The sequence below is a fragment of the Temnothorax longispinosus genome, chromosome 4 (genome assembly GCF_030848805.1).
Source record: "Temnothorax longispinosus isolate EJ_2023e chromosome 4, Tlon_JGU_v1, whole genome shotgun sequence".
NCBI classification, from domain to species: Eukaryota; Metazoa; Arthropoda; class Insecta; order Hymenoptera; family Formicidae; genus Temnothorax; species Temnothorax longispinosus.
In genome coordinates, this window is record NC_092361.1 from 5027317 (window position 1) to 5041902 (window position 14586).

Consider the following 14586-nt stretch of genomic DNA (forward strand, 5'->3'; position numbering starts at 1 on the left):
TTCTTCTTATCGTAGACGTATAAGTATAAGAGCATGCGTGAAGAAAATATTGAATTGCGTTGGAAATTAAGTAAACTTGATAAATCAATAAACTGCGGCATCGCTAATAAAATATGAGCGCGGAAAATGAAGTAAGAGACAGGTGGCATTTTACGAGCAGAAAGCTGCCGCTCGTGGGAATGCAAAAATCTTCCGTACCCGTTGCAGAATGTCGTCCTCCTTGGAGACTACGAGGAGGCGTAGCCACGGTCCCGCTTGTTGAATGCGTTGCACTACGCTGGCGTACTGCTCACCCCGGGTAGGCGTCCCGTCGACGGAGACGACGCGGTCACCAGTGCGCAAACCTGCCTCAGCCGCCGGCGAATTCGCCCGCACCTGTTTCACGAAGATCGTGTCCATGGGCTCGTCGACCTTGGTCCGCTCGTGTCCCGGCAGCATCTACAAACAACGCATAAGGGATCCACTTTCATTCTCGCTCGATTTCAGAGAGCCCCCTGCTTTACGATACTCACGCAACAGGACTCGGGCGGATAGACGATGAAATGTCGCAGCGTGAATCCGTAGCCATTCTCGCTGCGCCGGAGCAGGAGGGTTCGAGGACCACGAGGAGGCGAGTTCTCCTTCTGAACGGATCTGGGAGACGCCGGATCTCCTGGACCAGGGCCCGAACTCGGCGCTGGTGGCGGGGGAGACGAGTGTCCTGCCTATATACAATTAATTAATCAATTCTCGATGAAGCTCAACGATTTTCGTTAACTTAATAAACCTTTAGTTACAAAAAAAAAAGAAGTATTAAATCAAAACTTATATACTCGTACTTACATACATACGTTTTCAATAATCTATAATCTTTTCTTATAAGAATTTCAACTGTTTATTTAACTTCTTTTCTTGATTAAACTATATAAATAAGTTTATTCAAGTTTCCTTTGTTTAACACAATAGATCTCATTTCAAGATTATAAATGTTTGCGTATATATACGAGTATATAAGTCTTGATTTAACACTTCTTTTTTTTCTGCGTATGCCAAAAATTTCAAAAGCGCCAATTAAGAATATATTAAACATACATCTGATATATCCTCGGATATATCAGACGTCTTTAAAAGTCTTAAAATTAAAATGACTAATGAATACAGTAAATATATTTTCCAAGTACTTCATTGAAGAAACGTTAACTCTTTCTTCTTTTTTTTCTTCCAAGATGTTATAGAATTACAATTGTATTTGATATATTATTTTGTTTTCCACCTGTTTAGACGGTTCATTTTTTCTGAGTGCTCCAAATCACTTGACTACTCCATTATCTTGATCTCTCGCTCAACGTTAATGATAAGCACACTCTAGCAAGACGAGCGAATCGCAAAAATATACACGTATCTTGCATATGTCGCGAGATTTCCAATACACGCAATCACGAGTGTTAATAGCTATCATCGCTTCGAATAGCTAACAAACAACGCATAGTTATCAAATATTGAAGGCCAGATTAGGTTCGAATTACCGAAATAGAATTCCGAATTCACGCGCGAACTGTATATTTGCGGAACATCGATCAAGTTCCTTCTCGTTCTCTCTCTCTCTCTCTCTCTCTCTCTCGATTTGTACCGTCTAGGTAGGCCGACTAATACTAGGAAAGTCGATGCAACGCGAAAACGCGACAGACAGACTCGTGGATATCCGCCAAGAATTATTCCAAGCCGACTCCGAGGCGGAGGCGGCGGAGAGCTGGAGAGACGTTTAGCGCGTTCTCGTTCTCTATCGCGGGGCGAGTTGAGTAAAATTTGGTGAAACGCCAAAAAATACGCGGCTCCGGTTCGCTATAATCGTATACCTATAGAATTGAGACAAGCGAAAATCGCTTTGCTCAAAGTGAAATCACAGGAAGCGAGCACAGGGATGGAAACAGGACATCTATCTCCGAGATAGAGAAGAAATCGATTACCGACAAAAGTCCAACAAATACAAGACTTCAAAGCGCTAAAGCCTCGAAAAGGCAGAGATTAAAGACGTCTTTCCTCCAAAGACAAACGAACGTTTCGAATTCTTTCTTTTTTTAATTTACGAAATAGCAGGATAACAGCCTTTGCACAATGCTAGGCAGCAGGCAATAGGAACAGAGAATAGAAATCAGAAATCATGTATAAATGCAGAATAAAGAGTGTCACAGGCAATAGACACAGAGTTTCCGTCACGTTGGAAATTCTGTTCCTATATTGCCTGTTGCCTGACATTGTGTAAGGGGCTTAACTCATGGCGAAAATATAATTTATCTCAAATATAGGAAAATGAGATAAAACAAGATACACTAAAAACTAAAACAAGCGGTCGACGGAGCGACGATAAGACGGCAATCAGCGGCGTTTCGCGGTTTTCCGCGTTATCTAATCCGCTCGGATGCATTTCGGACGCGTGCGGAGTCGCGCGTATCAACGCCCGACGGTACCTTTTCAAAACTTCAGTCGATAGCATCTTCTTTTTTATTCAGCCGTCCTGTCCGATAGTCACAAATAACGCGATGCGCGCGGCAACGCGACGCCAATACGAACAAAGGGAATCGATAATATCGAAATTTTTGTCGCGGTACCGCATACCGAGGTGACTTGCGTATACCGCCCCGTTATTATTGTCTCGTGCCGCGCGGTTTTCCGGTATTTCGCAGGCGAGCGAAGTCGGTCGATCGGATGTTCCTGCAGTGCATGGAAAACAGATCGCGCGGACGTGAGCGAGCGTCGCGATGACGATGTAGGTCAGAAGAGAATAGGCGTTGTCAACGGCAAGTGGGTCACCAAACCGTACAGAGTGCGGAACGACACGGTCAATAATTACGTGGACACACGTTTGTGTCGCGGCGTCTTCGGACACGCGTGTGTCCTGCCCCCCCCCCTTCCTCGCCGCCCGACCTTCCGGTCACGCATCGTAAATCGCGACGTATGTACATACTACATACGTTCAATATACGCTCGCGCTCGCAAAACACGTCTTGCTCTCGGGACAGGATGGAAGTCGGCGAGGACGGGGGGAACGGGCAGGTCAGGAAGAGAGGTATTTATGTATGTATACATTGAAATCCACTTGCGAGAAGAGGGAACGCCATCACGCAAGGTCGCGAGTACATTAACGAACTCATTTTCTCACCCTCGAATCGACGATGTTATGCACAAAAGCTTCATCGTGTGTGCTGTCGAACAACACGTTTATATGGCATTCGCTCGACGCGACACAGAAAAAAAGAAGTGTCAAATCAAAACTTATATACTTGTATGTACGTAACAATCTGTAATCCTTTTATAAGAATTACAACTTTTCATTTCAACTTTTTTTCCTTGAACTATATAAAACTATATAAAACTTCGTTTACCTGTAGTATAAGTGACTTCGTTGAAGTAAGTTTATAATTTCACTTCAAGATTATAGATTGTTGCGTATACATACGAGTATAAGTGTTGATTTGACACTTCTTTTTTTTTTCTGTGGATATTGTGTCAAATATTCGACTAGGAATATCGCTATTGCGTTACCGGACGCGTCATTCGTAAACTGCAATTTGGAGACGATTTCTCCTTCATGAGCATACAATCGTTTATCTTTCCCAACTTTTACTTTTATAATTAAACTTCAATCAAATCTCTCTTGATCACTCTGCTTGGAATTAACTGAAGAATAGGATCCTGTTTTTTTTTTAATTCAACAAAAGCCTCTTATCGTCCTTCGTTAATCATTCGAGAGTCATAGATGCTTCAAAGAAATTTTTTTCTAGAAAGAAATTGATTTCAAATCGGCTGAAGAAGGGAATATCATCTCGTCGTCTTCGAGAACGCGCGGAGGAAAGATTCTTTTGGAGAATCTCCTTCCTTAGATCCCGCAGAAACCTCGCCTAAAGTTTTAATCAGCCGTTAACCGATCGCAAACCGGTTCACGCCAACGCTCGCGTGGGGCTCCGATCTTCGATTCGAGGTCTGTTATCCTTTTCGCTGACCGCGACGCTCGCCATTTCCGCCTTCGCCAACGAGCACGACGCGCCGACGGCGCGCAGTTCCGACATCGATAACGTCGAGTTCCGGGGAGCGTTACGGCCGTTTGTTTACCATTTCAGAGAAATATCGAGTCGACGGTCGTTGTAAGAGCAAACGAGTGCGATCCTCATATTCACGATATTAAAAACAGGATGCGGTAATAAACGATTCTCTCGTTCGCTCGCTTTTCAAGGAAGAAAACCGTGATTGGAATGTTCTTGTTTTCTCGAATGGATCGGCCAAATTTCATCCTCGACTCCAATCGCGCGAACAATACGCGATAATTGTATTCTCCTGTCGCTCACGCCACGCGACAACTATTCTCATTTCGCATGCCAATCGCCGCGCACTATTCGCGAGCGTTTTCCTTGTATCAGTGTTAATACGATTCAGCACGTCCCGCGTGCAAGTGGCTTACGTAATTCCGTTTTACCGGCGACTCTTACATAAGAAGCAACTCCGATCGACGACCGATAGGCGATTTCCAACTTTTCCAATGAAAAATGGGAATTTCGCTGGAATTTCGACGTTAGACAACCATTTGTTTTTGACGTGTGATATTGATTTATTTTGTTACATTGATCTAATTGTATATTGATCAATCGCTCGCTCAATCCATATACGCATGGATTGTGTAGTCGCCGATCTCTGAAATGAAAATAAAAAAGGATCTCGCGGACACATACCGAGCCGCGCCGTTTCCTTTTCGGCGTCGCGGACGTGCCTCGAATCGAGGCGAGCACGAGCCTTAAACGCGTCGCGTTTAAAAAGTGGAATGCTTCATCCATGGCGATGCGACCTCGCCGAAAGAAAATGAAAAGGAGAACTGACTGGAGGGAAAGAAACTCGCGGCTCTACCGTGAGTGAATGAAAAGCGAGAAGCGAAAGAAGTGCGGGAAAGGATCTCACACGCATCTCCGGGAACTCGCGCCTCTCGCGAGAGATTCGTTTTGTCGCCGAGCGTGAAATCGGCTAATCTAGCAGGACAAGAATATCACATCCGTCTGCAAACGTATACAATCTCTCAAGAGTCTCCGAGCCGGTTGAATAAACACGTAATCAATCGTGCAATTTTTCAACATGTTACTCGAAGCCTTTTTTCAGGAATAGAGGATGGATATCTTTAAAAGGTCAGCCACAGCCCGCTAAATGCTTAATGCCATCCAAGATCCCGTGCCCTACATTTCTAATTTTAGTATCGAACAATCAATTTTGCTGAAAAATTGATAAGAGATATGTTTATTATTTCAACGACATTTACGCTCTCCGCTCTGTCAAAAGCGTCTGTCTTTGGTGTCTCGAAGAAAAAAAACCTCGTCGAGCAGATTTCGCATCGTACGTAGTGTCGGTCGACTTATCCGTAGATCAATCGAGTGTGAAACTCATCGCAAGGGATGACGGACGAGTCTTCTCTTACGGATTAATTTTCCGCGGCATGCATTAACGGGTAAGCCATCGTCGTCGCGATCGACATCTTCTTATCCCCGGCGTCTTCGTCGCCGAGTTGAATGTCAGGTAAGGAGACGCTGCACGGCTCGTCCGCGCGAATCTTCACGCGATTTATCTATCGGGACGTGGACTCCGAGGCGGAAAAGTCGGAGTCGCTGAACGTCACGTCGTCGTTGTCGTCGTCGTCGTCATTCGCGATACCATAACCGGCGCGATGGTCACGGCAATACTGCCGCGACCGACTACCGTCAACGGCGGCCCAACCATGGGAAATTCGCGAACACGATGCGCATTACTCCCTCCTGACGACGTCGCGTCATCGTTATCGTCACCTCCTACAAAACATAGCGATAGCCGTCGGCGATAGCCGCTACCGCGGCACGCGCGTTTTCGAGCCGTCCGCCACCGGTGACCGACGGCTCGACCTCTCTCGGCGCGACGCGTCGCTCTTATCTCGCTCCTCTCTCCGATGGAATTTTCTTCTTCTCCTTTCGCGGATATCCGTCGCTCTTGGAACACAGTGCCGGAGTACCATACTCTGTCGACTTCTCCTTCTTTGCTTAGTTAGATGATCCATTCAGCCACCCTTTTCCATTAACTCTAGAACACACAGCGTGGGTCTCCCAGACCCAGACAAAACTTTGCTCGCTCGGAAAATTTTCTATTTTCGACATTTAGTTTTAACTTTATGACTTGACAAAATAAAACTTTTCGGTATTAAAACCCATTAGACATATTCCTAAGTTTCAGAGCTTCAAACTAAAAAAAATATAAGTCCAAAAATATTTATCTGAACTATACAGTTACAGCTTATCAAAGTTGCATGGGTCTCCCAGATCCATGGTGTGTTTTCGGGATGCTCTGGAAGTTGTGTTCTAGAGTTAATGTTGTCGATTGTTGTTTGGCTTCGGTGATCGAACGCGAATCGGTTATACATATTTGACGCGACATGAAAAAGCTTCTCGGATGTGGTCTGTCATTGGCATCGGTACAGGATATAAAAAGACCAATGAGTCTTCGCCTCTCGTTCAGTGAAAATAAGAAAAAAAAGAACATTTCTATAAAGTAAAGTTTGACATAAAGTTTCAAGGTTGAAAACAAGAAATTTGCCGAAATATTTTTTATCAAAATGATTTGTGTGAAAGCGTCTGCGTGCGTCATAACGATAAGTTTAATGGAGGTTGCGGTCGAATTCGTGACACAGCGAGAGACGACACTCACGGTCGAAAACGCGAAAGTTCGCCATCCGCGAAAGTTAAACCGGTCGATCAATTCTTCGATCGCAGGTTCCCTGCGAGACCCCCGTCGATTTTGCCGCTGAAACACGCGATATACCGATTGCTGAAATAAAATACTCGTCGTAAACCGAAGGAGACATTTTTGACGCAAAATTTTATAGGAAAATGAAAACCCGAGATCCATTATATTCATTTTCAATAATAGATAGGAAGAAGTAGAAGTAGAAAGAACTCCAAGTTCCGAAAGAAACGTTTAATTTGAATGTATAATGGAGAAAATAAAACTTTCAATCGAACAACTCGTTTGCAGCCAGAATCGCATTGCGAGCAAAAGTTTTCCAGAGTCGTGTAATATGCAATCTTCACGTTTCTCTTTTTTTCTGGATATACGCGGTTAAAGCGATTTCGAAATCGGTTTCTCGATTGAGAACGAGATGTGGTCAAAGACTGTTGCAAAATTACAGGATGCGTCTTCTTAATTTTCTTATTTTGTCGACCGTTACGTTATGCCTTTTGCTCCATACGTGAATGACGACGCGACTCATCAAGTTCGCAAGATCGAATCGATAACCGCTTGAACGCGCGATCGGCGATCCCCTATATATGTTAAAAACGAATTGCGGAATGACCGCCTTGAACGTTTCTCACTCCGTTTCGATGAAAAGAGCCCGGCAACGGGCCACTTTCGCGAACGTGCGCAATATTTTGCACGCGAGCAGAGGCAGTCGATCGGCACGAGTCGTTGTCTGCTTTTTTTTTTCAAACCACATTACGTTACATTTTCTAAACTCGGAATGAAACGGAACGAAACGAATGCAGCCCTGTGGATCGAAATTTCTATTGAAAGAGAAAACAGAGTGGGCGGGCGGGGAAGACGCAGAAAGCGCGGTATCCAGAATCAAATTAGAGAGGTGAGAGTGGAGCGAGAACAACTGATTAATTAGCGTTGCATGACGGTCGCATCTGTCTCGGGTCTCAAGAATGCCCTTTCTTTCCCCTGGAGATCGTGACTTCCGAACGAGGACGCGCTCGCGAAGAACTCGCTCTTTCCATGACGAGCTGATACAAGCGAGACGACGTTGCGACTTAATCGTTAATTTAATCGTAATTTAGTTATAAGTGCGCGAGACGTCGCATGAATATGGAACACTTTACACATTTCACGAGTTTGTTCAACGAGTCCTGCGAGAATAAATGCGAAAAAACCTCCTATCCGATTCTACATCTCAAGTTTTCAGCTAGATTAAATCTCATTAACTTTGGACGTGGTCGTCGAGATTGCCCTTTACGACAGGATGTCTTCTTCTTTTTCTCGAAGATGGAGCCTGTTTTCTTTTTTTTTTTTTTCCCCAATAAGACCACGCACGCACGACACTATCCGGCCGTGTTGGCCGGATTTGCGTCATCGTAAGCAGATTCAGACGCACACGGTGGGTGGACTAATCGGGGAAGTAAGTAATCGATGAGCAAGCATTGTGGCGAGAGAGCGCGCGTAATGCTACGTTGTGCGTGATTATGCCACGGGTCAACGCGGGACAAACTTAAGTAAGCGCTTTGAAGAAGATTACCTCTGGTAAGAGGCAGAACAATACAAGTAACTGCGCTACCTGCATTATAGCTACTGCAAAATGAAAACGCGCGAAATAAAACACACAGTATGAGAGGGTCGAGACTGCGAACCGCAAAAGAGTTTCAAAGTTTTATAAAGAGAATCTCTTACAAAGTAAACGTCTCTTCTCTCCTAAGTGACGATCGCAAATTTATTTGCGCGTCGTGCTGAAGTAACGCGACGCCCTCGCAATAGTCCGCTTCACAAGATTTTTCGTTAAACGAGTGGGAGCGCAGAGGCAAGGGTATTCGGGGAAATTTTCGTATAACAGTGCTCTATGACTTTAAAGCCGGGTAGGCTTTATTTGCTCTCCGATATAACACACTCGGTGAACTATTTTTAAGCTGCTTATTTACGCAAACTGCCATCGCGCGAGCGCGCGCGTGCATTTACCGTTCTCGGAGCATACACATACACACATTTTCTCTCTCTCTCTTTTGGGATGGTTTACCAAAAATCTTGGGGAATTCTCGACATGATCAGGCATCGTGATTTATTTCTTCAAACGAGAAGCGTTTAGTTCGTGATAAGTGGCCGTCAAATCCTGTGAAGCTCATCGATTTTCCGAAATGTACTATCCGTAACCGCGATGAGTCTGTCGACGATAGCCATGCCGTCAGCGAATCACGTGGTGACGATCTATACTATTCGTTTCTCGAGCACGGAGCACGCCAGGACCTCTCGGAAACGCGTTGTTGACGTCGACGTCGTCGATCCAAAACCGGGCGCTCCGGAAAATCGAACCTCGCCGACTTGTTTCTCGCCAAGGCGCGTTTCACGGAGGAATCCGTCGGCGGTGAGGACGAAAATGAGAGCCGCTGCTCGCGAGATGAGTGCGGCGGCAGTGCGGTCAATGTCAGAGCGCGGAATGCATTCCGATCTAAAAATTCACGCTCCCGCGGGAAAGACGATCGAACGAGCGGCCACGTGGTCGATTCTCGACGGCCACGGAGATGTGTGACATCGGCCAACTCGTTCGCCTCTCTCGCGGCTCCGCGACTTTTCTAAAATTATCGAATTTCGCGTTGCGCGAGGACATCGCTAATCGGCGACTCAATCTATTTGGCGATTAACGTGGCAAAACGTCACTTACCCCGTGTGGCTGCCTGACGAAGCCCCGGTGGTTATTTCGGTCGTCAGCCATTGCACCTTGTCCTGAAACCAGCCAATACAGCGAGATTAGACGCGAAGGTATTGCCGTAAGAAAAAGCATGATAGAAAAAAAATAAAATCAATTTAAATTTCGCGGATAGGATGATCGTTCGATAAGTCTTGCCTATCTTCGAAAAGATCGTCAAGTTATACGGTAAATTTTACCGAACTTTTCGCGCGATTTAACGGTTTCACGTGCAAGCAGGAGATAGTAATGCAATAATGCTCCGTTTTTTCAGCCTTTTTCAAGCGATTTTACTTCGCGCAAGATCGATTAGCAATCAACGACGTATCCTCGTCAGCGATTCTCTCCATTAAGTCGCGACCGGCCGACTACCTACTCTGACCTCGCGCGATCGCGGGACTCGTCGTTCCCGTTCTTGAACGACATCTTGGCATCCGCAGAATTAACGTCATTAAGCGAATTGACGTGGTTTCACGCGAGAAACGAAAGGTATCGTGCGCTCGCTCGCACGCACGCACACGTCGGAAAACATTCTTATCGCAGACTATCATTGGAGCCGATCGGTGACGTGTTGTGGGACAAGACGTTAAGGGGCGTCGTAGGACGGGTCAGCGTGAAATTTTCCTTCGACCGCAAGCAAGACGCAGGTATAACGACGATGTTTATTATCTGCCGGAGCCGAGCGTGCGTATCCACGCGCTCGAAACGGTATACCAATTGAAGGCAGTCGTACCAGACTTGGCTGGTAATTACTCTGAAACGCGGTTGACTCCCCTCGCAACGGGTGTTCGCGGTTTCTGGATTTTTTGTTGTTGTTGTTTCTGTTTTTTTGCCGCTTCACGTCGAAGACGTGCGAGACGAAGTTGTCGATTCGCCGCAACTGCACCGCGCGTCCGATTGGAAGGAGATCGCGAGATTCGCTCGTAAAAAGCGATCCGTCATTACCAAGACTCCGGGAGCGGCCTCGTTTGCTCCACGCGATTTTCCACGCGACGCTGAATCGCGCGATTGAGATCGGGACGAGCGGACGGATCGTCTCGAGCTTATCGTGAATTTTGAACGAGAGAGCACACACGTACACATATACACCCGCATATACATGCCGCACCCATCGTGCGATAATTTCGATCGATGCGAATGCGCTTACGATCGAAAACGGAACGGCTCAAGCCGAGCGACTAGCGAGCGAAATAATAACGAAAATGGAAAGCACGCGCTCCGATGTTATCCCGAGGTAAAATACTGAGTTTCTTGCGAGAACTTTTGTACAGCTTGGCCGCTTGAAAGGCGAATACCTCTCGCGGCATGTCGTGTTTTATGTCGGAATATATATCGGCACATAAAATATGAAATATCTCGTAAAGCATTGATTTTTCTGGCGGTCCGCCTCGATATTTTTACCTGGAGAAACAAGGAAAATCAATGTAGAAAAATCGTATCAAAATACAAAATCTGATTTAAGTGTTTCAAATTTCGATTTAAATTTTGTAAACCATGATATTTACATAAATCCAAATAATTTCTTATTTACCTTTTGGTAAAAAACAGAGATATTTCAAGTGATTAAATTAGGTGAGAATTCCTTTGCATGTGATAATATTCCTAACAGTATAGATTTGTTTTTTATCGCTGCGCTGAACCGTGCTATAGAGCTTTCCTTCTCGCTTTCGTCAAATTTCACAAACATATACCTATTTCACAGATTTCACTTCAAGCACAAAGAGTGTACGTTAGTTTTAGTTTTAGCTATAAAAAAAAAACCCGGAAAAATCCAACAATAAATTGCATTATCGCACAACAGACGTGCGAATGGTACATGAAACAGCTGAAAAACGCGAGTGCGCAAAATGTTGAGCGCTTTCGATCCTACCGCTCGTTTCTGCTCGCCTCGAAATCGCCCGTTCGAAAACGCGACGTTGGACGCTTGTAATCAGCGCGATTAATAGCCGCGTCACGCACGTGCCTCCGATGCATTCTACGTGCGTGTATGCGCGTGCACACACGTGTGCCTGCCGCGCGATCTTGGCCGGCTCGTTTATTATTGCGGGGCGACATCCATCATCATGGATCGCTTCCGATAAACTGTCCTCGGTTACCGCGCGCGTCGAACGATCGCCTTCCCCAGCAAGTCGTACCGTGCCAAATGCGTGCTCTCGCGTTGCCCGTGCTTGTCGTTTCCCAAAAACTTTAATCGGAAAGCGAAAAACCACTGTTCGCGCCGATCGAGACAACTGTAAGATCTGTATATGCGCACGCACGTGCATAAATATCTTATTTTACGTAAAATCTGAGAAGAAAATCTTACGACTTAAAGTTTCTCGATTCCGACAATTACTAACACCTTTCCGCGATAGTATTATGCGTAAAATGGAATTGTATACAAGTGTGAACGCATCGAGCTAATAGCGTTTTCTACTGGGAAAACTAGCGCAATATGTTTTCAGTGCTTAATGTTCTACTGTGTTTAATTTGACAAAAATTTCTGTCAATAGAACATTAAACACTGAAAATACGTGAACTGATTTTCACAATTGGAGCAATAAAATTGCACTCAGTGTGCACCAGTGTTGCGCTAGTTTCCCTAATAGAAAACGCTATAAGAAAAGCGTTCAAACAAGACATACCGGTGGTATCGTTTTTCACGGAGGAGCGTCCGACTGTCCTATCTTTAGGACTTGTTAAAAGTACTATCTTGGACAGATGTTAAACGCGCGTCTCCCATAACGAAACAGCACCCAGGAGATAAGAGAGTCGTGTTCCTTGGAAAATTGCTGAAAACTCGAGAACCAGGGGTTCCCCTCTCTCTTTCTCTCTCCTCTCTCCCTCTTTCTTTTTCTCTCCACGTTGTTGACGCGCGAGGTTGGGATCTGGATCGCGGCGGCGCAGCGCTTAGGAGTTTGATGTCCCGATTCGGGGTTTCGAGCGAAACGCGCCAATGCTCGCGCCGTATGTTGGGGCACGCAGGGTTCGCGTAAACGGAGTTAACGCGTCACGGTCGCGCGTCGGACGCGCGATGCAACGGCAATAGGGCCGAGAGGAACCGCGAGGAACAAGACGAGACGAAGGGCGGGGACGTAGGGGGCCCCGAGTTGAGGTGAATCGCGCGCGAGGCCGTCTCTCTCTCTCTCTCTCTCTCTCTCTCTCTCTCTCTCTCTCTCTCTCTCTCTCTCGCGCGGTGTAACGTACCTAACGCAGGGTGTATCACGCGCTGTTAGCAATTGTTCGTAGCGCCTCCGCTGGCCTACGAAGACGCGAGGTGCCTCTTCTCATCCGCGTCCGACGACGTTGCGCCGAGAGACCGACGTAGCCTCGCGCGACCGGAGCGTCTGAAGACGTTCGACGGCGCATCGGCGACGAGCCGCCGTTCCAGGATGCATTATAACTTTTCCTGTTCTTCTTGCGTCCTCCTGGCTCTCCTTCTCGCTTTCTCTCTCCCTCTGCCTCTCTTCTTTTCCTCCGTCTCACTCTATCTATCCTTCGTGCTCTTCCGTGCTGAACACTCCGACACGGGGGAAGGGGACAACCAGGGAGGGGGGCCCTCAATTCTGTGACACTAGGGAGACGCACATGATACAGCTACCGCGGCTCCGGCCTGCACACCGTGGGCCCTAACACGAATCTCTCGTATCCCGGCCACGTCGTTGCGAGGAAACTACGTTACGTATGAGGCGCGCGACGATTATCTTCTTGGCACTGTGACTCGTTAATGACGACGAACGTAGGCCGCCGCGCTAGTAACATGGCCAGACCAGACTGGAACGGCCAGGAACGGCTCCGAAGTACTCCGAACGCCCGAACTCCGAATGCACCGAGAACCTTCCCCCCTGGCGCGAGTATCCGCACTATCCGCTCCGCTTCCCTCCAGCTAGAGGCGCCACAGCCGTCGCTTCTTGTCGCTTCCTCCTTTCTCTGGTCGAGGAAAGAAGGCCTCGACCCGCCATCTGTCGACGACTTTCGTATACTTTTAGCAGACAGATATTTCTTATTTTTTATTATTGCAATTATTTGGGAATTGTTTAGGCAAATTTAGAAATATATTCTCATAGTTCAAGGAAATAACAGTTTACTTATAATTAATAAAAGTTAATTGAGTTAACAGACATAATTTTAAAAACAATTTTTTTTTTTTAACCAACGTGAAATTATTTGGGAAACACGTCTGTAATGTTTTCAACGTTTTGGGAAATAATTATTTTATCTCAAAATCAAGTTTCATGTGCGTTTTCTGGGCTGCGGTCCGATTCACATTCACAGCGATGTAAGCATCTTTTGTCTTCATTGCACATCAAATTTCAAACAAAGATAGAGCGTATAGAGACTCTTTAATCAGAGACTGGCCATAAGGGGGCTACTTTTGATTGGTCCGCCATTTTTCTTCAAAAAACAAGAGAAAGAAAGAGAAAGAGATATAAAAGAGAAAGAGAAAGCAATATGAATGTATATCGCTTTCTTTTTCTTTCTTATATCCTTCTCTCTCGCAGGATTCTGAAAAAATCGCCTGTTGGCCAGTCTCTGATTACAAGGTCTCTAATAGAGCGATGCTTTCAGCACTGTGAGCGTGAATCGGACCGCAGCCCTGGACAGTGTGACGTAAAGTGCATGAAATTTAAAATATACTATACTATTATAATGAAATTCTATTTGGAATCGTACTAGCTCATATTATAGTTCAAGGAAATCCACCAATCAGAGTCGACTATTCCCCTCTTCTTCCCTCTTGAAAAGAAGTCCCTTTTAGAAAAAGATGAAGAGTGAGTTTAGCTAAATTTCAGTTTAAAGGACTATTGCCCTAAGTTATTCACCAAATTAATAAATATATACATTAATACTAATAATATTAAATGTATTACTCAATTATATTATTCATTAATTCAATGAATAATAATTTCAATAACCTATAAAAAAATTCGTTGTCTCAAGAAAGTTTTTTAATTAATCTACGAAAAAATTCATTAATATACAATGAATAAATCAATTATATTATTACGTAATATCAAAACACGTGGTCATAAACTAATGAAATCTAATGTATTACTCAGTTACATTATTCATTGACTCAATAAAACTTTTTAATAAATCTATGAAAAAATTCATTAATACAATGAAGTAGTCAATTACATCATTTCATATTATCAATAAACGTGATCATAAAGTAA

The 14586-nt window shown here is 45.1% G+C and overlaps 1 protein-coding gene across 11 annotated transcripts in view; it reads right to left on the reverse strand.

Annotated features, from left to right (window-relative positions):
• Window positions 1-13276, reverse strand: part of Rhogap19d (Rho GTPase activating protein at 19D) — a 35329-nt gene extending 22053 nt beyond the window's left edge. For 4 of the 11 annotated variants that reach the window (XM_071777290.1, XM_071777291.1, XM_071777294.1 and 1 more), the window contains exons 1-4: window positions 12617-13273; window positions 9407-9468; window positions 513-704; window positions 199-438 (exon numbers count right to left, since the gene is read on the reverse strand). In XM_071777290.1, coding sequence (XP_071633391.1) covers window positions 199-438; window positions 513-704; window positions 9407-9457 — 483 coding nt within the window. In that variant the 5' untranslated portion in view covers window positions 9458-9468; window positions 12617-13273. Of the gene's footprint in view, window positions 1-198; window positions 439-512; window positions 705-1252; window positions 1393-5434; window positions 5695-9406; window positions 9469-9630; window positions 9762-11121; window positions 11237-11300; window positions 11325-12616 lie in introns of those variants that run through there. The other 7 variants (XM_071777286.1, XM_071777287.1, XM_071777288.1 and 4 more) reach the window with 7 other exon arrangements.
• Between the last annotated feature and the right edge of the window lie 1310 nt (window positions 13277-14586).